The sequence below is a fragment of the Lepidochelys kempii genome, chromosome 7 (assembly GCF_965140285.1).
Source record: "Lepidochelys kempii isolate rLepKem1 chromosome 7, rLepKem1.hap1, whole genome shotgun sequence".
NCBI classification, from domain to species: Eukaryota; Metazoa; Chordata; order Testudines; family Cheloniidae; genus Lepidochelys; species Lepidochelys kempii.
This window is the reverse complement of record NC_136386.1, coordinates 47,885,764-47,908,171: the sequence shown is the minus strand read 5'-3', so window position 1 is coordinate 47,908,171 and position 22,408 is coordinate 47,885,764. Positions and strand designations below refer to the sequence as shown.

Sequence of the window (22,408 nt, the reverse complement as noted above, 5' to 3'; positions counted from 1 at the left end):
AGAGCCATCCGCTGCACGCTGGTTCTGCTTCCTGGGTGACAGCGGACATGGGGCTGCACTGGGCACTAAGTGGCCCCTCTCAGAAATTGCCTGGTGTAACAGCACAGCGTAGCACTGGCTCTTAGGGACCGTAACCGGTTACTGCTAGGGAGCCCAGCTGTCTCGGCCAGAGAGACAGCACTTGCTACAGTCATACGTCTGGGGTTATGCTGATTCTAATGATCCCAAGGCATCTTGTAATCACGCTCCAACAGCCAGCGCTCCTGCCCCACTCCCCATAGCACCCCCTGATGGGAGAAGCTGGGACTGGAGAAACTGGGAGCTTCCCCCACACAGCCAGTGCTCCTGCCCCACTCCCCACAGTGCCCCCTGCTGGGAGAGGCAGGGGCTGGAGTAGCTGGGAGCTCACCCACAGTCCGTTCTCCTGTGTAAGGGGTATAGAGCATAGATATGACTTGAATAATTACTAAGTATTAATTCCTCCTGGCAATTAGAGAAGCTATCCACCTCTGTTTATCTTACAATAGGATCCACCTAGAAAGTAAAAAGCAAAGGAGGACTTGTGGCACCTTAGAGACTAACAAATTTATTTGAGCATAAGCTTATGCTCAAATAAATGTGCTAGTCTCTAAGATGCCACAAGTCCTCCTTTGCTTTTTGCGGACTAACACGGCTGCTACTCTGAAACCTAGGAAGTAAAGACAATAAAAAAATGGTTCACTTCATATGAGACATTTTGTCTAAGGGCCCACAAATCGGCCAAGATTAGGAGTTACACTCCCCAAGAACAGAGACTAAAACGGCTCAATGAGACTACTGTTACTCACCTACGCAAGAATCTCTCATAATCTGCATATGGATAAAACCTCTTTCTCCTTCCTGACCAGGGCCGGCTCTACCGTTTTTGCCGCCCCAAGCAGTGAAAAAACCTGTCGCCACTGAATTGCTGCCACGGCTGGCGGAACACAGAAGCTGCCGCCGAATTGCCGCCGCCGTGGAAACTCTGCCGCCCCTTTCTGACTGCCGCCCCAAGCACCTGCTTGGAACGCTGGTGTCTGGAGCCAGCCCTGCTCCCAACCTAACTAAAAAGAACTCCAAACAAATTACCAAGAAGGCTCACACCCTGCTTTCCTAGCAAAGCAGCCCACTGCACACGGAGCCCCTGATGTACTGGCAAGTTTCTGCGCAGTAAAGCAGCTTTCTGTGCTGTAACTCCCGAGGTTTACACACTGCCAAGCCACTTAAGGCGCAGAAACTGCACAGTTGTAGCCGTTTAAGAAAAACACCCCAGCGAGAGCCGTATAGCTTTGTGCACCGGGGCTACTGTGCTGCGGTGCCAGTGTAGACACCGTGGCAATTACAGCGCTGCGGTTGGCCTCCGGGAGATGTCCCACAATGCCTCTTCTCACCTCTCTGCTCATTGGTTTGAGCTCTACGGCCCTACCCTCAGGTGACCAACCGTCATCCCCACCCCATAAATTCCTTTGGAAATTTGAAAGTCCCCTTCCTGTTTGCTTGGTAATGCATGCAGTGGTCTCAGCGCAGTTTTCCAGGTGGCCATGCCTGCTCCATGCACCAGGTGATCCCCAGCTTGGAGTAATGCCGAGCTGCTGGACCTCATCAGCATTTGGAGAGGGTTGGGGGGAGACACCATTGCTGCACACAGGCGAGCCGCATAGGGGCCAGGGTGGAAGCCGCAGGCTTGGAGAAGACCCTCCCTTGATTCCCAGCTCACCCTCAGCAGTGAGATATCTTCCATCATGATACTAAACTAGGAGGAGTGGTAGATACGCTGGAGGGCAGGGATAGGATACAGAGGGACCTAGACAAACTGGAGGATTGGGCCAAAAGAAATCTGATGAGGTTCAACAAGGATAAGTGCAGGGTCCTGCACTTAGGACGGAAGAACCCAATGCACCGTTACAGACTAGGGACCGAATGGCTAGGCAGCAATTCTGCGGAAAAGGACCTAGGGGTGACAGTGGACGAGAAGCTGGATATGAGTCAACAGTGTGCCCTTGTTGCCAAGAAAGCCAATGGCATTTTGGGTTGTATAAGTAGGGGCATAGCCAGCAGATCGAGGGATGTGATCGTTGCCCTCTATTCGACATTGGTGAGGCCTCATCTGGAGTATTGTGTCCAGTTTTGGGCCTCACACTACAAGAAGGATGTTGATAAATTGGAGAGAGTCCAGCGAAGGGCAACAAAAATGATTAGGGGTCTGGAACACATGACTTATGAGGAGAGGCTGAGGGAACTGGGATTGTTTAGTCTGCAGAAGAGAAGAATGAGGGGGGATTTGATAGCTGCTTTCAACTATCTGAGAGGTGGTTCCAAAGAGGATGGTTCTAGACTATTCTCAGTGGTAGAAGAGGACAGGACAAGGAGTAATGGTCTCAAGTTGCAGTGGGGGAGGTTTAGGTTGGATATTAGGAAAAACTTTTTCACTAGGAGGGTGGTGAAATACTGGAATGCGTTACCTAGGGAGGTGGTAGAATCTCCTTCCTTAGAAGTTTTTAAGGTCAGGCTTGACAAAGCCCTGGCTGGGATGATTTATTTGGGGATTGGTCCTGCTTTGACCAGGGGGTTGGACTAGATGACCTCCTGCGGTCCCTTCCAACCCTGATATTCTATGATTCTATGATCACATCCTGTGGAAAGTGTGGGAACAGGAATGATTATCAGGCCCACCCTACAGTGCTGGCTATCCCCAAGAGCCATGTGCCCAGTGTACAGCAGGGTCCGGGAAGAGTGATTAACCCTGCCCCTGCGGCTACTCACTATTTTGGGGGGTCTTGTGGCTCAAGTGTGCTTGCCTGGGGTCAGCCAGTTAGTGGCAGGTGTGTGATTACTGGCTGTGTTTTAAATCACTGAATCAGGGTTCTCTGTGTTGCAAACAATACTGCTTCTGTAAAATGTTGCATTTAAACTTCACAGAGATGACCTTGGGAGCCTAGCCTCCCTCTTTGTTATCGACGGCTGACCGGCTACACAGAATTAGAAAGTGGCCAAGAAGAACTAAGGAGGACTTTGTGCATGATGTTATGATGCACTCTGCCGCTGAGAAACAGGAATTGAAGGAGTGGCGGGACAGCGAGACGAGGGACTGAAAGGAGAACGCGGCACGCCAGAATGAAGCCATGGAGCGGCTCTTAAAGTTATGGAGCGCCAAGCAGACATGCTCCAGGCGATACTAGCTCTTCAAACCAAGCAGCTCCGCACCCACTCTCCCCTACAGCCACTGTTGCAAAACTCTTTCCCATGCTCCCCTCAGACACTGCCAACACACTTTTATCAACCTCCTGGCTCCAGTCTATACCCGTGGCATTCTATTCCTCCCCCATCACAGTCTAGCACTGTGGACTCCCACTACCCACTGCACTCAACACCCATCCCTCTGCAGTTTGGCCCTGCTGAAGTACAGTACCCGCTGCACTGTACTCCAAAGGAGAAGGTTGGATAGGATCCCTGGACATACACAAATCTTTAGTGATCCCGGGACCCCACCTCCTCCTGGCACCTTACCTTCCTCCATCCCCCTCTCTTCTGATGTTTTTTTTGGTTTGACTCTCTCCTCCGGTTGTTATTTTGTTGTAAAAGAACTGTGTTGGTTTGAAAGCAATCTTTATTCTATTAATAGAAAGCAAAAAGAGCCCTGCAAAACAACATACAATTATGTTAAACCCACATATTGCATCGCCTGCACCAATTACCTCCTAGCACTACAAGCACTGCACTCCCAAGCACAGCAACAAATATTAGTGGCTTTCCGCTTCAAATTGCTGCCTAGAGGTATCCCTAATCCTTATGGCCCCGTGCTGGGCCCCTCTAATAGCCCTGGTCTCTGTTCAAACTCAGCCTCCAGGCACTGAGACTCTGCAGTCCAGCCCTGAGTGAAGCTTTCACCCTTCCCTTCCTAAATATTATGAAGCGTACAGCACGCGGCTATAAGCATAGGAATATTGTCATCGGACAGGTCCAGCTTCTCATAGAGGCAGCGCCAGCGGGCTTTTAAAAGGCCAAAAACACGCTCAACCGTCATTCTGCACTTGCTCACCCTGTTGTTGAACTGCTCCTTGTTGCTGTCAAGTTGCCCCATGTATGGATTCAAAAGCCACGGCATTAAGGGGTAGGTGGGGTCTCCCAGAATCACAATTGGCATTTCCACTTCCTCTACGGTGATGTTCTGATCTGGGAAGAAAGTTCCTGCTTGCAGCTTCCTGAACAGGCCAGTGTTCCGAAAGATGCATGCGTCATGCACTTTTCCGGACCAGCCTGCATTAATGTCCATGAAACGCCCACGGTGATCCACAAGTGCCTAGAGAACCATTGAGAAATACCCTTTACGATTAATGTACTCAGTGGCTAGGTGGTCTGGTGCCAGAGTTGGAATATGCGTGCCATCTATCACCCGTCCGCAGTTGGGAAGCCCATTTCTGCAAAGCTATCCACAATGTCACACACATTGCCCAGAGTCACGGTCTTTTGGAGCAGGATGATATTAATGGCCCCGCACACTTCCATCAACACGAGTCCAACTGTCGACTTTCCCACTCCTAACTGGTTAGCAACCGATTGGTAGCAGTCTGGAGTAGCCAGCTTCAACAGTGCAAACGCCACGTGCTTCTCCAAAGACAGGGCAGCTCTCATTCTTGTGTCCTTGCACTGCAGGGCTGGGGTGAGCTCATCACACAGTCCCATGAATGTGGCTTTCCTCATTCAAAAGTTCTGCAGCCACTGCTCGTCATCCCAGATGTGCACGACGATGTGATGCCACTACTCAGTACTTGTTTCCCGAGCCCAAAAATGGCATTCCACTGTGGTCAGCACCTACATGAATGCCACAAGCAATCTTCTGTTGTAGCTACTACACCTGGCGAGATCAATGTTGCACCCCTCTTGCCACTGTAGTTTAAGGAATAACTCCACTGCCACTTGTGTTGTGTTAGTCAGAGCGAGCAGCATATTGGTCAACAGTTCGGGATCCATTCCTGCAGCCCAAAGATGCAGGGCGTTCAGTACACAAACTGTTGGAATATGTCACCAAATGCGGATGGAAGCACAGGGATTTCTGGGACGCGAAGCAATACATCACAGGGCATAGGGACAGGACCCAGAATGCCCCGCGACCCCCTACGCCTTCCCACATCTCTTAGCAGCAGAAGAGAAAGAGGTGCTCTATGGGATAGCTGCCCAGAGAGCACTGCTCCGAATACTGCTTCAAGTGCCGCAAGTGTGAACACACTATTGCACAGGCAGCTGAGTGTGAACGCACAACAGTGGTTTCCCTTCAGTGTGCTCTGAGCAGCACTCTAACTGCCAGTGCTTGTAACATTGCCAGCGCAGACGTGCCCTGAGAGTTGATCCAAAGATGGGTGGGGAAGCTGCAAATTAAACAAACTATACTTACCTGGCAGTGAGACTGAAGGTCAAATAGGGCAAACTGCCTGTTACACCAAGACACTCAAACCACATGTTTTCACCCCAAATTATCAACTATACGTTTGTTTTCCTAATAAATCAAATATACCACAGATAATCTGTTTTGTCTTGTCAATATGTTTTTCACTCTGAATTAGAAGCTGCATGTTTATCTGCTCTGTGAATCAGGTAAACTCGCTCTTTATGTATGGGTAATATCTCTTGTTCTATTGCAAGCCCTAAATCAGGGATAGGCAACCTTTGGCACGCGGCCCGTCAGGGAAATCTGCTGGCGGGCCGGGATGGTTTGTTTATGTGCAGCATCCTCAGGTTCAGCCAATCGCAGCTCCCACTGTCTGCGGTTCACCGTTCCAGGACAATGGGGGCTGCGGGAAGCGGCGGCCAGCATGTCCCTTGGCCCGCACTGTTTCCTGCAGCCCCCATTGGCCTGGAACAGCCAGTGGGAGCTGCGATCGGCCGAACCTGCAGACGGTGCAGGTAAACAAACCGTCCTGGCCCGTCAGTGGATTTCCCTGATGGGCCGCATGCCAAAGGTTGCCGATCCCTGCCCTAAATAATGTGAAATGCTCATATAAAATCGAAGACTGTATCCACCAAACGAAAAGGCTTAGAATGGATTTTGTTTGTTTCCTTGATAAGTGATTGCTGCATTCTAGCAGTGATAGGCACAAAAAGGAAGATGAAAAAATACAATCACCTAACCACAGTATAGCTTGGAATTATTAAAATAAATTTCTTAAAAAGGGGGAAATTTCAATTAATAACATGGGCTAATACTGAACTTAAATCCTTGAACTGAATCGAACTAAAAAGCCTCCGATAAGAAAAGGATTGAAGAAATTTATTATACACCTGCGCCATCTATTTGATACCAACAGAAGCGGCAGAGAAACTGAAAGGGGTGAAATATGAGCGATCATATGGCAACTGGCCAATGGAAATCCAAGGATGGTCCCCTCCAATGAGCCCAGGAATTCGGGTATATAAATCTGAGGTCACCATGGGGGACCCCAGAGTTGACTGAATCCCCGCACTGCAACAGACTCCTGGACCAACCATGTGGAACGGACTCTCCCTACATCCCAGGGTTAACTAGATAAGAAGAAGTGGTGAGATTTCATGTCAAAGATTGTATTCCTCTTTTATTTATACATAAATAACTGAAGGGTACCTTGTTCAGTCTAGGCTCTCCAGTGAGACATCAAGTAACCATAGTTTAGATTTTAACTCATGCTCTATGTGTGCACTCCTTTATAAACCCAAGCGAATTGGCCTAAAAGAGATTTGGACCATAACTTCAGGTAATTGCTTTTGATATTCTAAACTTGTCCATCATCCCCAATCCATTCATATAACAGGAACTACACTCTTAAAAGTGCCTTACAGACATGTACATTCCTACTCCTTGGAGAAATGTTAGAAGGGTGATACTTGTGCTAGGTACTAAAAAACTGATGATCCTAAGCAAATGTGATAAAAAAATCTTAGTAATTTGCATTCTGTGACAACTGCTTGCAAGGCTGTATTGGAGTGTGCAGAACATAACTGGAACATTGGTTGTGTCTACACTTGATTGGTGAACTGTTGGTTGTATACTGATGTGGTTCTCGGTGAATTAATAAATTGCTGTTTGGTTAAGAATAACCCAGTGTCCTGATTTGAGAAATACTGTTCAAGCTAAAAGTTGACCTAAGAAGAACTTAGTATTAAGTTGGTAAGCTAACGCCCCCTGGACTTGATAAAAAGAGATTCTCCTGTTAGATTTCATTCTAACATTGGCTATCACACACAGCAAATCCAGCTTGTAAGATTTCAGCATTAAAATCTAAAAAGCACCTCAGCAAAGTCATAACATCGACCCCTATCCACATTGACACCTGTCCCATTCCCTACAGCGCCCCCCGCTGGGAGAGGTGGGGACTGGAGTAGCTGGGAGCTCCCCCTCTGCCAGCGCTCCTGCCTCTGCCATGCAATGAGTCCAGCTGTTAAAACTAGGAACTTGCCGCGAGTTCCCAGACCTAGCAGCCAAACACCCTGTATTGATATGAACCCGAATGAACTAGGTTCTGTTCCCCTGTCTGGGATAGCTTTGCCATGCAAAAGACCATGCTCCTGCCAACAGCTGCCACAAGCGCAGGTTCCATGCATTGTATCAGAGTGGGTCAGGCAGAGGAGAGCATCAGCCCAGGCCCACCCCCTACCTGTGACTATTGGAGAATGCAGGGATTGTACTCACATATTCCGTGTCTGCCTTGGAGTCGTAGTATTCAATATCCTCCTCCTGCAAAGAAAAGGTAAAAGCTCCGGTTAGTGGTATGCCCAGCCCTGGCTGGCAGGCCCACACCACCCCAAATGCTCGCAGAGGCTGTGCATTCCCCCTGCCTCCCCACTTGCCAGGCTATTGGAAACAAGGCTCAGAAGGAGGTTCCCAAGAGAAAGACAGGAGCTTTAAAATGAACCCCATGCCTGAGCCGTCGCAGTGACTATTGGACGGCTCCAGCTTCCCCTTCCCCTTCCTCCCTCCCCTTGCACTTTATTTCTTTCTGTTTCTAAGAGTCGGTGTTAATTGTAGCACTTGCTTCACCATCTCTGCCTCGATGATGTCGGAGTGGGGGATATGACATCATGGCCCACAACCTCTCCTCCTCCCTGACCATCACAACCTTAGTGGCATCTCAGTACATCATCACAGTGGGACTGTGATGTCACTGCTCATCACCTCTCCTGCTTGGTGACATCATGATGCATCATCACAGGGGAGGCTTGGTGACATCACAGTGCCTTGTTCAAGAAGGGGCTGTGATGTCACAGCCCCAAAGAACGTTGCTTTACTTCAAACACTAGTCAGTGGGCCACCTGCAGGAATCATTGGGAGGAATCTACAGAGTGTGTCTTGTAGGAGATCAGACTAGATCAGTGGTTCTCAAACTTTTTTGTGTGTGGACCACTTGAAAATTGCTGAGGGTCTCGGCGGATCACTTAATCATCTTTCCAAATGTTGTTTCTACCGTTAGCTAACTATTGTAAAGCACTTTGGATAAAAGCACTATATTAAAAAAACCTTAATAATAATTAACATTGCTTGTTCTACAAATAAAAGCACACAACTCATATTTTAATATCAGTAGTCTTACCTTTCTAATGCGATGGATGTGCCCTCTCTCCCCTGCTGCAGCAGTCCCCGAGCTGGGGCTGGGAAGGAGTGGGGGTCTCTCCCTCTCTCACCCACAGCAGCAGCCCCCAAGTTGGAGCTGGGAAGGAGGGGAGTCTCTCCCCCACCACAGCACCCACAGACCAGAGGCTGGGAAGGAGAGCCGTCTCTCCCTGGCAGCCGCAGCCCTGGAGCTGGGGAAAGTCACCTCTTTCTCTGGCCGCAGCAGCCCTGCATGTCCCAAATTCCCCCCACCCCACCTTCTCAGTCCACTGCCTCCTCCCACCTACCCCCAATTCTCCTCAAGGCCACCACCTCACCTTACATGTGCATCTTCTCCAGGGTCCAGGAACCTAATTAGTAGAGCCACGCCTGCGCGGCTCCACTAATTAGGTGGGTGGCCCTTCATTCTCTCGTGTGCGACCGCCCAGGTGTGCACCTTAGAGGGAACTATCCGCGGACCACCTGAATGGAGCTCACGGACCACAGTTTGAGAACCTCGGGACTAAACGATCACAATGCTTCTCTCAATCAGAGGTGGCTGTTGTGGTGTTGGTGGAAGGCTGGAAATGCCACAAGCCCCGCCCTCCCCTTCACCCCCAGCAGCAGCAGCAGCAAACCAACAGCCTGAAGAATAAAAATCAGCTTCACCATTCCCTTGGAGAAACCCACGTAATTCATTTGGGGTATTTAGAAACCATTTATGCAGAAAGGTCTGCTCTGATTCCTCGCCCCGTGTGCTAGGACAGGCGGCAGCTGATAAAATTCACGAAGAGAAAGGCAATTCAGAGAGCAGTAATACTGTCAAAATAGAATTCTATTTTCCATCCAAAGGGGTAATCACAGGGCAGAGGGAGACTATTCTGGATGCAGAAATACAGCAGCAGTGACAGTGCGCTCAGCGCTAACATGGCTGCCATTCAATCAGCCGCTACACCAAGACAGCTTTCTCTCCTGGAGCCGTGTCAGTGCTGATGGGATTTTATTATTATTCCTATTATTATTTAAAGGGAAAAACGATCCATGCTGAGAACAGCAGCTCAGGCAAGGAACCTGCAGGGATCTCAGTTCACTTCCCACGCCCCTTGACTGCATCGCCACAGGCCCGGCTCAGCAAACGGGCTCAGGCCAAGCTTAGGGACATGGCTCTACAGGTGTGTGGACATGGCTGAAGGGGCCTTCTCCCAAATGTGTGTTCACTGGCCTGTTGTTCTGTTCCACAGGGAAGTTGTGGGCAGGAGCCAGTGTGGGGAACGACCTCTCTGCAGTCAGTTAGGTATTTCAGGATAGAGAGGTGTGAAACCCCACAAACCAGCCATAATGCTGTGAGCCTGTGCCCTCACCCGCCACCCCCTGAGTCTCTGATTGGCAGTAGGGGTTGAGCAAGCAGGAGAAACTGGTTAGAGAGAGGGATAGCAAGAAACTCTGTCCCAATGACCAGTTGCAAGGCTCTTGTGAAGAAAAGGTGGCAACTGGCACAGGGGGCTAGATGTACGGTGCCCCTTGGGTCTCTGGCAGCGTGGAGCAGCGTGAGCACCAGCGGCTGCTGCAGGGACCCAGGAGTCTGAAAATTGGAGCTCTGGGCTGGGGGAACAAGCCCTGGGAGCAGCCTGGTCCCATAAGCCTGCATTGCCATTAAGGACCAGCCAGAGCTCAAAGGGAAGGGGGCCGCCCCCAATCAGTGATGGAGGGACACTGGGCCATAGCTGACAGAGGTGACTGCTGCTGCTGATGGGGAGTGTTTGTTACTGATAATGGCATTGGTGTGATTCCTGCCTCCCCAAAGGCCGTAGGAGGGCTCTCCACCACAGGGCAAGGAGAGGGAGGCTGGGCAAGGGGAGCCTCTGATGAAGAATAGCAGCAGTGATGGACGTGTGAAAGACACCTCGTGGCCATTGCTAAGGGGCTCATGGACTGGAATGGTTCCATAAAGCTGTGGGCCAAATCCTGCCCCCTCAGGAGTGATGGGAGCCCAGAGGGTATACGGAGCCTCTGAACCACCCAGGGTAGCCATGCAGCAGCAGGACAGGATTCCTATAGAGCATGCACTAAATCCCATGGAGGAATGCATGTTGCCCCTAGCAGGCCGGCTGGCATGTGTACTCAGTTCCCAGTGACCTATGCCATGGTGCGCAGTCTACATTAGCCCAGGGCACACCAGCTGGATCTGTGCTAGCAAGATGGCCTCGGAAACATGCACACAGCCATCAGTGCTCCACTTCCCCTTGTGTCTCCCAGCAGCAAGGGCTGGGCTCCGGCTCTGGCAGTATAATACCGTAGACAGAACATAACAAACAAGACCAAAGCTATAGACCTTACTTCATTGCACGGGAAGGGGTGTAATGAATCGGGTGACAAGACCAGCACCCGAAGTTTAGTGTATGGCACGGTCAGTCCTAGGGGCTGTCTGGGTATGGACAAAGCTAAGAGTCACCCGGTGACTGTAAACAAAAAACATGGTTTTCCGTAAAGACGTTGTTTTCATCATAGCAATTTTGGTACACACAGTGGCCAAGACGTTTAAAGTGACCAGTAATTTTGGGGGGCCCAACTTGAGACATCTTAAAGAGGCCTGGTTTGCAGAGGGTGAATGCTTGGTGATTTCTGAAAACTAGCTCTCTGTAAGGTGTCTCCAGTGGGTTGCCCCAAATCACGGGTCGCTTTGAAAAATGTTGGCCAATGTCGGGCATTTACAAGCTTCGCATATACTAAACAGGAGCTACTTCCTCTACTGCAGCCACCTCTAGGGTGGAACCTGGCAGCTTTCAGAGAAGGCCAACAATGCACAGCAGTTTAGGACAGGAAGTGAAAAAGAAAGTCAAACATTCAACAGAAAGTGAAGGGGGAAATTTAGGAAGGCAGAATGTAATGATGTGGTTTGACATCTTCAGCGGTTAAAGGGGCCAAGGCTATAGGAAGGAGGAAGCAATCTGTGTAATACCCTGCCCTGTGGGATCATGCCAGGGCACTGATTCAGTGCTCATGCAGAGGGAAGAGTGAAATGTCAGCTGTGCAAACTTGTGGTCATTGAGAGACAAATCCACAGCAGTCTACAAGCCAGGTTCCCCTTGGCCCACGCTCTTAGTTCACACACCTCTCTCTTTTCAGGGTGCATTGCAGTTACGTTTTTAACTCATCCATGCATAAAAAACACTGAAAAATGGTCTGTCTGCCTCTTAGGCTATGTTTGTACTGCAATCACAGGGTGTCACTGCAGCTCGTAGCTTTAATCTAGCTTGCTCAGGTCTCACAACAGCGAAGCTGTGGCAGCATGGGGCTTCAGAGGGGCTGTAGAAACCTACTTGGAACCCTAAGTAATTACTTGCAGAGCTAGCCCATGCTGCCGCAGCTTTGCTGCTCCGGTACCCAGCCTAGCTCGATTAAAGCTAATATGGGTATGTCAGCTCGAGCTGCATTCACATCCTGTAACTGCAGTACAGACATATCCTTAGGAATTAACTGCACTTACATAGCTACAAAATCTCTTCTCCCATCCCTCTCCCTCCACCCTTCCCTTCCAGTCTGATAGGTAATGTTTCTCAGCTGACAACAACTCTCCTTGGCTACATCATCACCACCACCACCTCATGTCTTCCTAAGACTTCACAGCTGTCCCTATGCTACAGCCATAGCCACTTGGCTGCACACCTGAAACACAGGTCCCTTAGGACACAAACTGTCCCAGCCAGATCAGTTGCTTAGCACCTGTTACATCCCCTGGAGCTGTTTTCTTCGCACAGATGGCCAAGAGTTTGCATCTGGTGAGTTAATTCAACTCCCCGTGTCGCTGTCAATATTACCACCTCTGTCACGCTGACCTCACTAGGAATGTACGCAAGGAGCAGAGAGCTACTAACGCTTCTTTGGAGTTATCCTTAGACAAAATCTGCTCAGCTAAAGCGCTTTCCTGTTTCTTCTCCAGATTGTTAAGACCCAAGCTGACAGCATGCTCAAGCTTAAAGAGATCCGGGCAAATTACATAGGCATAGAGTGGAAGAACAATCAATGGGGAGATGTCTGGCAGCTGGTTAGAAAGGAACACAACATGTAAGGCATAAGCTAATCTTTGACGTTCACCATCACATGTACCTTCTGTGACAGGGTCAGGCCAGATGGCTACAGGAGAGTTTGTTTTGTTTTGTTTTGTTTTTTAAGGCAGATATATTAGTCCCAGAGAAAGTAGATCCCTTTTCCCTGAGTAAGGTAACAGGGGCGGTTCCAGAACAAGCAGGAACTTGCTGGAACCAATTAAGGCAGGCAGGCTAACTAAGTAGGACACCTGGAGCCAATTAAGAAGAAAGTGCTATAATCAATTAGGACAGGCTGGCTAATCAGGGCACCTGAGCTGAAAAAGGACCTCACTTCAGTTTGTGGTGTGTGTGCGAGGAGCTGGAAGCAAGAGGCACTAGGAGCTGAGAGTAGGAAGGTGTACTGCTGGAGGACTGAGCAGTACAAGCATTATCAGACACCAGGAGAAAGGTCCTGTGGTGAGGGTAAAGCAGGTGTTGGGAGGAGGCCATGGGGAAGTCGCCCAGGGAGTTGTAGCTGTCGCCCAGCTGTTCCAGGAGGCACTCGAGACAGCTACAGGGCACTGCGCTGGAATCTGGAGTAGAGGGCAGACCCGGGTTCCTTCCAAACCTCCCAACCCCTGATCAGACACAGGAGGAGTTGACCTGGACTGTGGGTTCCACCAGAGGGGAAGGTCTGTGGGTTGTTCCCCGACCCACATGGTGGGTCAGCAGAGACCGTGGGGATTGTTCTTCTTCCTTTTCCCTGTGCTGGCCAGTGATGAGGTTATCTGAGTAAAACAGCAGATTTGAGCCACAAAAGTGGCCAAACTGATGGCTGCCATGAATCTCTGAGGCAGCCGTGTTAGTCTGTATCCGCAAAAAGAACAGGAGTACTTGTGGCACCCTAGAGACTAACAAATTTATTTGAGCATGAGCTTTTGTGGGCTGCAGCCCACTTCATCAGATGCATAGAATGGAACATATAGTAAGAAGATATACACACACACAGAGAACATGAAAAGGTGGAGTAAGAGGCTAATTAATTGAGATGAGCTATTATCAGCAGGAGAAAAAAACTTTTGTAGTGATGATCAAGATGGCCCATTCAGACAGTTGACAAGAAGGTGTGAGGATACTTAACTTAGGGAAATTGATTAAATATGTGTAATGACCCAGCCACTCCCAGTCTCTATTCAAACCCAAGTTAATGGTGTCTAGTTTGCATATTAATTCAAGCTCAGCAGTGTGTTGTTGGAGTCTATTTTTGAAGCTTTTCTGTTGCAAAATTGCCACCTTTAAGTCTGTTACTGAGTGGCCAAAGAGGCTGAAGTGTTCTCCTACCGGTTTTTGAATGTTATGACTCCTGATGTCAGATTTGTGTCCATTTATTATTTTGCGTAGAGACTGTCCTTGGATCCCAACTTAACAGACTCATTGAGAATGAATGCTTTCTCATGGGTCACTGGCTTAGTAACACAGCCGTGGGTAGGACTCCTCTGGGGGACTATGAAGGGTTGGAATGCCCTCTCCCAATTCATGCCCCCTCCAAAAATCAGCTCCAGCTTTCTCTCCCTTCCCTTGCTTCGAACCTGCAATGGTAACAGCATTCCCTTTCCATCCCTTACCACCACCAGGTGGTACTGAATGCTCCAGAGTCAGAGCAGTGCCCTGCTTCATGGATTATTTTCCTGGTGTTTCTAAAATGAAGGATTATAGTACATTTAATTCAGTCTGAATTTTGAGGACGGGCTCCTGAGTGTGAGGGTTCGTTTCTTCTTATTTATGACACACTATTTTCTAATTTATTCCCTTTCCAGATGTCTTAGAACCTCTCCTGGGAACCGCTCATGTGTCTTATGGAGGCGATCTGCCGAAGTCCCTGCTTTGTGTGATGCAAACCTTTCCCCTCTCATAATCCTGAGCTACACTTTAATATTTTCTTGATTGTCCGGGGTGTTATAATCTCCTATTGACCGCCTCCGTGCCTTTTGTGATGTGTTAATCCCTAAGCAATTGGAAGCCGCGCAACGCAGCCTTGCCACAAGACCTGATCTAAAGAGGCTGTAAGAATTCTTGCATCAGGTAGCAAACAACCCTGGGAAATGTGCAAAAGACCAGGTGCCCGCACCTCTCCTGGCATGATACAACAGGACACATAAGTGAAATTGATTGGTGGGCGTGTGCACAAACCCCCTTCCAGAAAATACATAGCTATTAGAAAAAAAGGTGAATTATTTATAGCAACAGGACTATAAGCTTTCACTAACATCCCTGGGTACCTTGGCATTTCACCAGCCAAATTAACTCTCCAGGATCCATATCTGAACACCAGCGGTGTTGCAAAAGCTGTGATGAAAGCTGTAAACAGTTTTGGTCACAATGTTCCTAATTGTACTGCTCCTAGCTTTCCTCTTGGGACGGAGGGGGCCCCTAAATCATTGCCAGGCTCTAGGCCCATTGCGGAGGTTTGTGGACCAAGGGAAGACAAGGCATGGGGCATGTATATTTAAAGCCAGGGAGAACATGGTATGTTACGCTGTGAGTGTGCCATTACGGGCTGCAACCTAACGAGGCGTACACACAAAGAGGCAGAACTAGGGTGGAAGAGTTAGTCGTTTCCTGGCGTTGAAGGGCTTAGCCAGCTGGGAGAAAGAGCCCATTACCTCCCTCCCGCGCCCCAAGAGCTGTGACACGATTGAGGCCGTCGAGTGACAACAGGGGGTAAAGGGCTGAGCCGTGCCCTGGGAGTCATTCCTGGGGGTTTGTGACGGAGAGGACAATACACCACGCTGATGCCGCATTGCGAAGACGCTGCTGCGCAGGAAAGTCGCAAGGGCCATCAGCCTGCAACAGTCTCCCTCTCAGAGCCCCTGCCTACAGTGATTCTGAGCTCTTCCATTTAACGCGCTCTCTTCCCTCTGCCCCTTGCTGTGCTGCCTCTTCCTGCCCAGACTGCTAGCCCCACGTCGTCCCCCTCAGGCTTCCCAGCAGTCCAGTCAGGAAGTGGAGATGAAAGGCGCGCGCCCCCTCTCCCCGGGTTTAAGCTGAAGGCAGCAGACTCCTCAGGAGCCTCAGTGCTACTTTTAGCTTCTCTGCAGCACGTGATCAGTTTAGCCCCGCATGGGACTTGCCTGTCGCTGCAATGGAAGAGAATGACAAACAGCAGCCTCGCTGGCATCTGGGGCATCTGCTGCTAATTACACAGGTGTACGTCAGAGCTGCACTGCATGGAGCCAGCACAAGGGGGGCAGAGGGGGAAGCTGGCAAGAGAACCTCTTCAAAATAACCCTCCCCGCACCCGACCTTAGCTGGCACCACAGACATGCACACCCATGCACATGTTCCTGGCGGGCAGGAGTCCACCTTCCCCAAACCACCCTGTGTTGTCAGTCTGAGCACAGAGGCCAAGCACCAAACAGGCTACTGAGAGCGAAATATCCTTGTTAATGCAACCGCATTTCTGAATTGAGGCAAAGCCTTGGGCATGTGCACAGAGCCAGCAGGAGTCGGGACGAGGTTCCAGCGTGGGCAGGTCCCAGTCTGTGCTGCATAGCGGAGCTGTGTTGTGACCGGGATGGAGGATGGCCTGGCTGCACAGCAATGGTGGAATCTGTAGTGTAGATGGGCACTGAACTGAGCGGGGAAGGCTGTCGTGCCACGAAAGGGTCATGCCTGCTGTAGCAGGAGAAATGCTCTCTGTGTTCGAAGATGCTGCACAACAACCAAGCTGTCAGTCACAGGCCCTGGCTGTCTGCAGATCTGCCACTGCCCGTGTTTGTAACAAGGTGGCTTGACAGTTGAACAACGGTATGAACTCCCCCGCCATCCCCATGGTGTAGCATGTAGCTATCTGCACTCATGATGACAGAGTGCTGTGCACCCAACCTGAGAGAGATGCTCCTTTAGCGTTTCTATTCCACCTACACGTACCTGCTCCCCAAACCTTCCTGGGAACTACACGCTCCTGCCTGGCCCAGTGCCAGGCCCCCAGCCTGGAGTGCTCCTAATTGTTCCCACTTCTGTTTCATTCCCTCCATCTCCTGCCCCCTCCCACTCCATGAGGTCCCCATTTCCTAGCCCAGACCTGCCCTCTTCTGTCCACAGTGTGCTGGCAGCAGCAAAGGGCATCTTCCAGGCTCTCTCAGGCTGAGCTGGGCTGCAGAGAAGGTCCCTGTGCCCTGCAGGTGTTGGGACACTGCTCTGATGTGTTATGGTGCAACAGAGGCACTGAGCGCGGCTGGAGGGGCACTGCTGCTGTCCCCACCACAGGCAAGGCGGCCAGCAGTACTGCCCAGCACTAGTGCAGCATGCTATGGTGGAGCCTGCGTGCTTGGGGAAGGTGATAACTATCTAGCAGGAGAAGATGCTGCAGCTGCAATTTGCTCCCAGCGTGCACGGACGCTGCCGTTCAGGGTATGTCTGCACTGTAACCACGGGGTGGGATGTACCCAAGCTAGCTTTAATGTAGCTAGCTCAGGTCCCAGAGCAGCCAAGCTCAGCAGCGTGTGTTTCACTATGGGTTAGCTTGCCCAGAGCCCTGCAGAACTATTCGCTGGGCTAGCTCACTGCCCTGGGACCCAAGCTAGCTAGATAAAAGCTAGCTTGGGTATCGCTACTCAAGCTGTAATCACACCCCGTGACTGCAGTAAAGACCTACCTTCAGCTGTAAGGGGCACCTGTCAAAACTTTTCTCTAGCTGTGCTTCTGTCCCCTCACCTCCCGCATCACGCGCCATGGGGCTCTGCTCTCTCCCCATGGAGCTTGCAGCTTCTCTCTCTCCCCTGACTGTCTGGGGACTTGAGGGATCTCTCTTTCTTAACAACTCACAGTGTGAACTGTTTTGACAATAGTTTTAACCCCCAGGAGACAGCAATGGTACCTTGTGCTTCTGGAACGCAGGCTCCCACTGCTTTCAATCCAGAGCACCATGCTTCCAGCCTCCCATTAAACAGCACGTGCCCTGGTGCATGGGTGGTTTGCAGCAGTAGGTCTCAGCTATGGGGCAATGCACAACTGAACGGGAGTGAGCTGGCACTGGTTGAGGTCCCTCTATGGCAGACTGGCATAGCCAACAATTCAGGCTAGGATAGAAGGGCAGCCAAGGAGTCAGCCTGGCAGAGGCTGGGATTAGGAAGTGGGTTTCTGCATCACCCATTGCACAGCAGTCTCAGCAACTCTCATTAGAGCGAGAAAGAAAAAAACTGAATGGGGGGAAAAGAAAGAAAGAATTGACACAGCATCTTCCAATTTCTGCTATTAAAAAGCCTAGTCATTAAGGGAATGTACTTATTAATTATCTGTGATTTGTTGTGAAATGCTGAGGGGTTTACAACAACAAGGACAGGGAAAAAAATTAATTTCTATTCCGTTGCCTTCCCAGCATCTCTCCCAACTCCCACACAGCTCTGCCCCCTTTCCAGAGCTGCCCCAGTTTGCGGCCATCTGCACTTCATAATTAACGGAACCCCTGGGAGACCCATAACACAAATGAGCTAATTTCATGTTTAATGATCTTTAATCAGAAGTGAGTGTGACTAACAACAGTCATCCAGAAGGTGCTTTGTTATTCATTTTATCTTCTAGCGGCTCCTCTGAAAAGCTAAATTCGCCTTTGACATGTGACGGCCCAGCTCCAGAGGAGTAGGAGATGGCGTAAGTGGGCAGTGCAAGGTAGCAGAGCTCAGAGAGATGAGAAGTGAGTTGTAGCTCATGAAAGCTTACGCTCAAATAAATTTGTTAGTCTCTAAGGTGCCACAAGTCCTCCTTTTCTTTTTGTGAAAGTGCTCTCTGTCTCTCAGGCCAGTACACAGACATGCAGCACCGGGAAAGCTAGTAGAGGGGTGACTTGTCCCTCCCTCTGTGCTGCGGGATAGCTTTCCGGTGGAATTCTGTTTTTGGAGACCATTAGTAGCTCTGATTGGAGCCAGTGTCACCTCCAGACAAGAACCTGAGGCCTCAATCCCACAATGCACCACAAGATGGAAGGGGAAGGGGGGCTTCTCTGACGCTGCAGTAGAAACGGCACAGTATTCTGTTGGGTTATTTGAGAACTAGTGTGTGATCATGTAATTAAAGGAGATACTGTAATGAGGCCCACGTGACAGACCAGAGTTAAGGTCACACACAGAGTATGTGATAAAAAGTGACAGGGAATCTTTATCCTCCAGTTATCTATCATATGCTCATCACCATGAGACTTGAGGGCACGTTTCTTAGGCACTCTATAGTCATCTCTAGGATGGTAGCCAGCCAGCGTGGGAGTGAGCCCCAGGAGGAGCTAGAATTGAATGTGGAAACACGATCCACTTCTGTATATCATTACTCTCCACGCTCAACAATTCTAACCCCACGACCAGCGGAGCAAACATAATCCCACTCAAACCCAAAACATGCCTTGGACACCAGATCAGCATCTAAAACAAGAACAGCTCAGACCCAGAACCAAGCCAAGCTGCTAGAGATCCCCATCCAGTACTGACATATTAGCAACACATTAAAACTCTCTTCTGGCATGAAGCCTACAAAAAAAAAACTTGACACCCGTGAGGCTGCTGGTGTGCTGAGACCATTGCCTCTCAAACTGATGAATAGTTTTTTATTGCTTCCTTGTGCTCTCCCATCCCTCTCTCTATATCCATCTGTTGTCTTTTGCCTTATACTTAGATGGTGCAGTTTGCGGCCGGGACTTTGTGTTCTGTGTTTGTACAGCACCTAGCCCACTGGGGTTCTGGAGCATGCCTAGGGCACCTAAGCACTACAGTAATACAAATAAATAATGACAAAAATAATTGCAGACACGCCACTTACAAAAGTAAGGCAGATTCTTCCCAAATGCTCAGGGGGGGAATGGGGGGAGACAAAGCCAGAGAGAGATTGTGAGATCGACGGGAGAGAGGACACAGCATGGCTTTCTACTCCAACACCCAGAATACGAGTCAGAGACTTCCTCAAATGATCAGGAATCCCTGAAGACATTTAATCCAACCGTGATGAGGAAACAAAGCCCCTAACCCTGGAAGAAAGAAGAGGCGTGGCATGGGGCTATGGCACAACCTGGCCCTGGATTGGGAAGGGACAGACGATGATGCCAGGCGGTCACTGGGAATCATGCCGCACACACAGCATGCGCTGTGTGGCTCATCCCTGTCTCTGGCAGCGATCTGAGGACTCTGTCTCTTTTCTCTCCATGCTGGCAGCACCCATCCAGCTTGTTAAGCTAATGCAAGTCTGGTTGAGCGGTGCTGAACAGCAAGGCGAAAGCGTGTGAGCTTCTGCCGTCCCATGGCAATGGCACTGGCACTCGGGCTGCCACTGCTGGGGGTGGGTGTGAGTCTGCGGCCCAGCCATGTGTGGTAACCTCTGCCAGGGACAGCAGATGAGCATGCTCTGCTGCCTCCAGCAGGGTAATGAGGTGGGAGAAATGCAAGGTGAGCTCCCCTCTGTTAAATATCACCAGCCATTCACAGATGGTTACCAGAGGTCCTGACACTCCCTCCATGTAATCTCTCCATCAGCGGTGGGCTGCCTTTGACACTCAAACACAAGGGAGAGTGCCCCTTCTGCCCAAGTGGGGTCAGGGCAGGCCGTGGCAGCGGAGGGAGTGTCTCTTCCTTCACTTCTCCTGCAGCCCATTCAGGGCACGCAGGCTAACCAGGAAAAATCACTGTCCCCTTGTTATGCTTATAAGTACACGGGATTTTTTTTTAGGGGAAAAGGCAATACACTCTGTTTATTGAAGATACAACAATTAGCACCCTTGTCCCTGGCTAAATCATCAGCACCCAGAGAGATCACCAGCCCAGCTCAGAGCCCTGAAGGATATGAAGGGGAGAAGGATCAGACCAAATCACACAAGTGGGAGGAAGGGGGTCTGCAGACTGGTTGGGAGGCAGGGCCATGGGGATCTCTGTAGGGGGCAGAGGGTTATTACAAATTCCCAGATTCTGAGGCCATAAGGGACCACTGTGATCACCTAGCCTGCCCTCCTGGTTAGCTCAGGCCAGAGACCTGCCCCACAATAATTCCTAGAGCACAGTTTTTAGGAAAACAATGGTAAATTGCAAAAAGAAAAGGAGTACTTGTGGCACCTTAGAGACTAACCAATTTATTTGAGCATGAGCTTTCGTGAGCTACAGCTCACTTCATCGGATGCTCAAATAAATTGGTTAGTCTCTAAGGTGCCACAAGTACTCCTTTTCTTTTGCGAATACAGACTAACACGGCTGTTACTCTGAAACCTGTCAAATGGTAAATTGTTCCAACAGCTAATTACCCTCACTGTCAAAAATTCATTATTTTCAGTCAGAATTGGTCTCGTTTCAACTTCCAGCCATTGGATCATGTTAGACTTTTCTCAGCCAGACGGAAGAGCCTATTAGCAAATATCTGTTCCCCACGTAGGTACTCTTAGACTGTGACAAAGTCACCCATTCACCTTCTCTTTGTTAAGCTAAACATAATACCGAGACCCGCCCCCCCATCCCTGCCAGCTGGGCCACTGAGGCAGCCGCTGCCCCTGCCCATGCTCCTACCCTATCGCAGCTGCTGTGCCATCCACAGGTGGGTCCAGCAGGGGCAGCAAGCAGAAAGGCAGCCATACAGCCGGAAGCTAAGCTCCACAGGGTCTACTAGTGTCCAAAAGTTGCAACTGATGCTCCTGCCCCAAGCTTAGCTGCGGGCAGGTGCAACCGGCCTGCCGGGAGCATGATTGTCCTGCGAGAATCATGCCACTGGGCAGCCCTGGCTGCAGAACCCGCTCTGCCCCTTCATCCACCATAGTATGGCCCGACTCCAGACCCTGCTGCCGGTACACAGCGCCAGCGCTGTAACATAGCCTGCATGTTCCCCTTCCAAACCACGTTGTCTGTATCTCAGATTGGATGACTACTGCTGCGAGCTAGCTGGCGACCCACTGATTGCCCCATCCCTAATGAAGCACTAACTCTACAGAAGTTTCCCCCAGACTGCTTAAAGAATCATTGACCTAGGGAAGGGTAACGAACCATGGTTCCTCTGCAGCTCTTCCCTTCCATCGATCTCAAAGGTGACTGAGCATTATGACATCCGTTACTCAGAGGGAGAGAACGAGGGCTGGTCACAGCAAGGTCTTTCTCAGATTCTCTCCCAGGATCTGCCCTGCTCCAGGGGTGCTAGAAACAGTAGGAGCGATAATGTAGACAAGCCATGGGGTTTTTTAGCACCATATTGCATTGCGGCAGGGCTAGATGACATGCTAGGTAAAGCAGTGGTAGTTGATGCTACTGGTAATAATGCCCCAGAACTAGAGCAAGAGGGGAAGAATTTGCCCAACAGCATTAGGGTAGACCCCACTGGAGAGAGGAAGGGACTTGCTAAGGGCATCCGGCAGGACAATGGGAGAGCTGGGAACAGCAGCCAACTCCCCGGATTCCCAGCCTGGTGATCTACCTACTGCACTGGATTGTCTCCCGCCCCTCAGGAGGGCCAGCAGCAGGACACTGTGCTGTCACTGGCTCAGAGGGGAAAATGTTGCGTGCTCAATAACCTGCATCAGCTGCGAGGTTCCCCATTCCTGCACTGACCAGCCCTGGGCCAGCTCAGCTTGAGCTACCAAGAGACCTGCTCTGAAGCACATGGTATCTAAGCACCATTTACGGCCTTCTGCTCTGGTTGACTGTCTCAGATCCATCTGGTTCCCATGTGTAATTCTGAGCCCCCTTCTCCCTGTCACACGCACTCTCTCCTCTTTCCCAACTGCATTACGACCCTTTCCCAGTGCATTGCCTCATTTACATGCACTGCCCTGGGAGACAGGCAGCAAAGGCAT

The 22,408-nt window shown here is 50.2% G+C and overlaps 1 protein-coding gene across 4 annotated transcripts in view; it reads right to left on the bottom strand.

Moving 5' to 3' along the window:
- The window catches only part of CACNA2D2 (calcium voltage-gated channel auxiliary subunit alpha2delta 2), a 588,723-nt gene that overhangs the window by 174,899 nt on the left and 391,416 nt on the right, over positions 1-22,408 (bottom strand). For all 4 annotated transcript variants that reach the window (XM_073352554.2, XM_073352555.2, XM_073352560.2 and 1 more), the window contains exon 5: positions 7,679-7,723. In XM_073352554.2, coding sequence (XP_073208655.1) covers positions 7,679-7,723 — 45 coding nt within the window. The remainder of the gene's footprint in view (positions 1-7,678; positions 7,724-22,408) is intronic.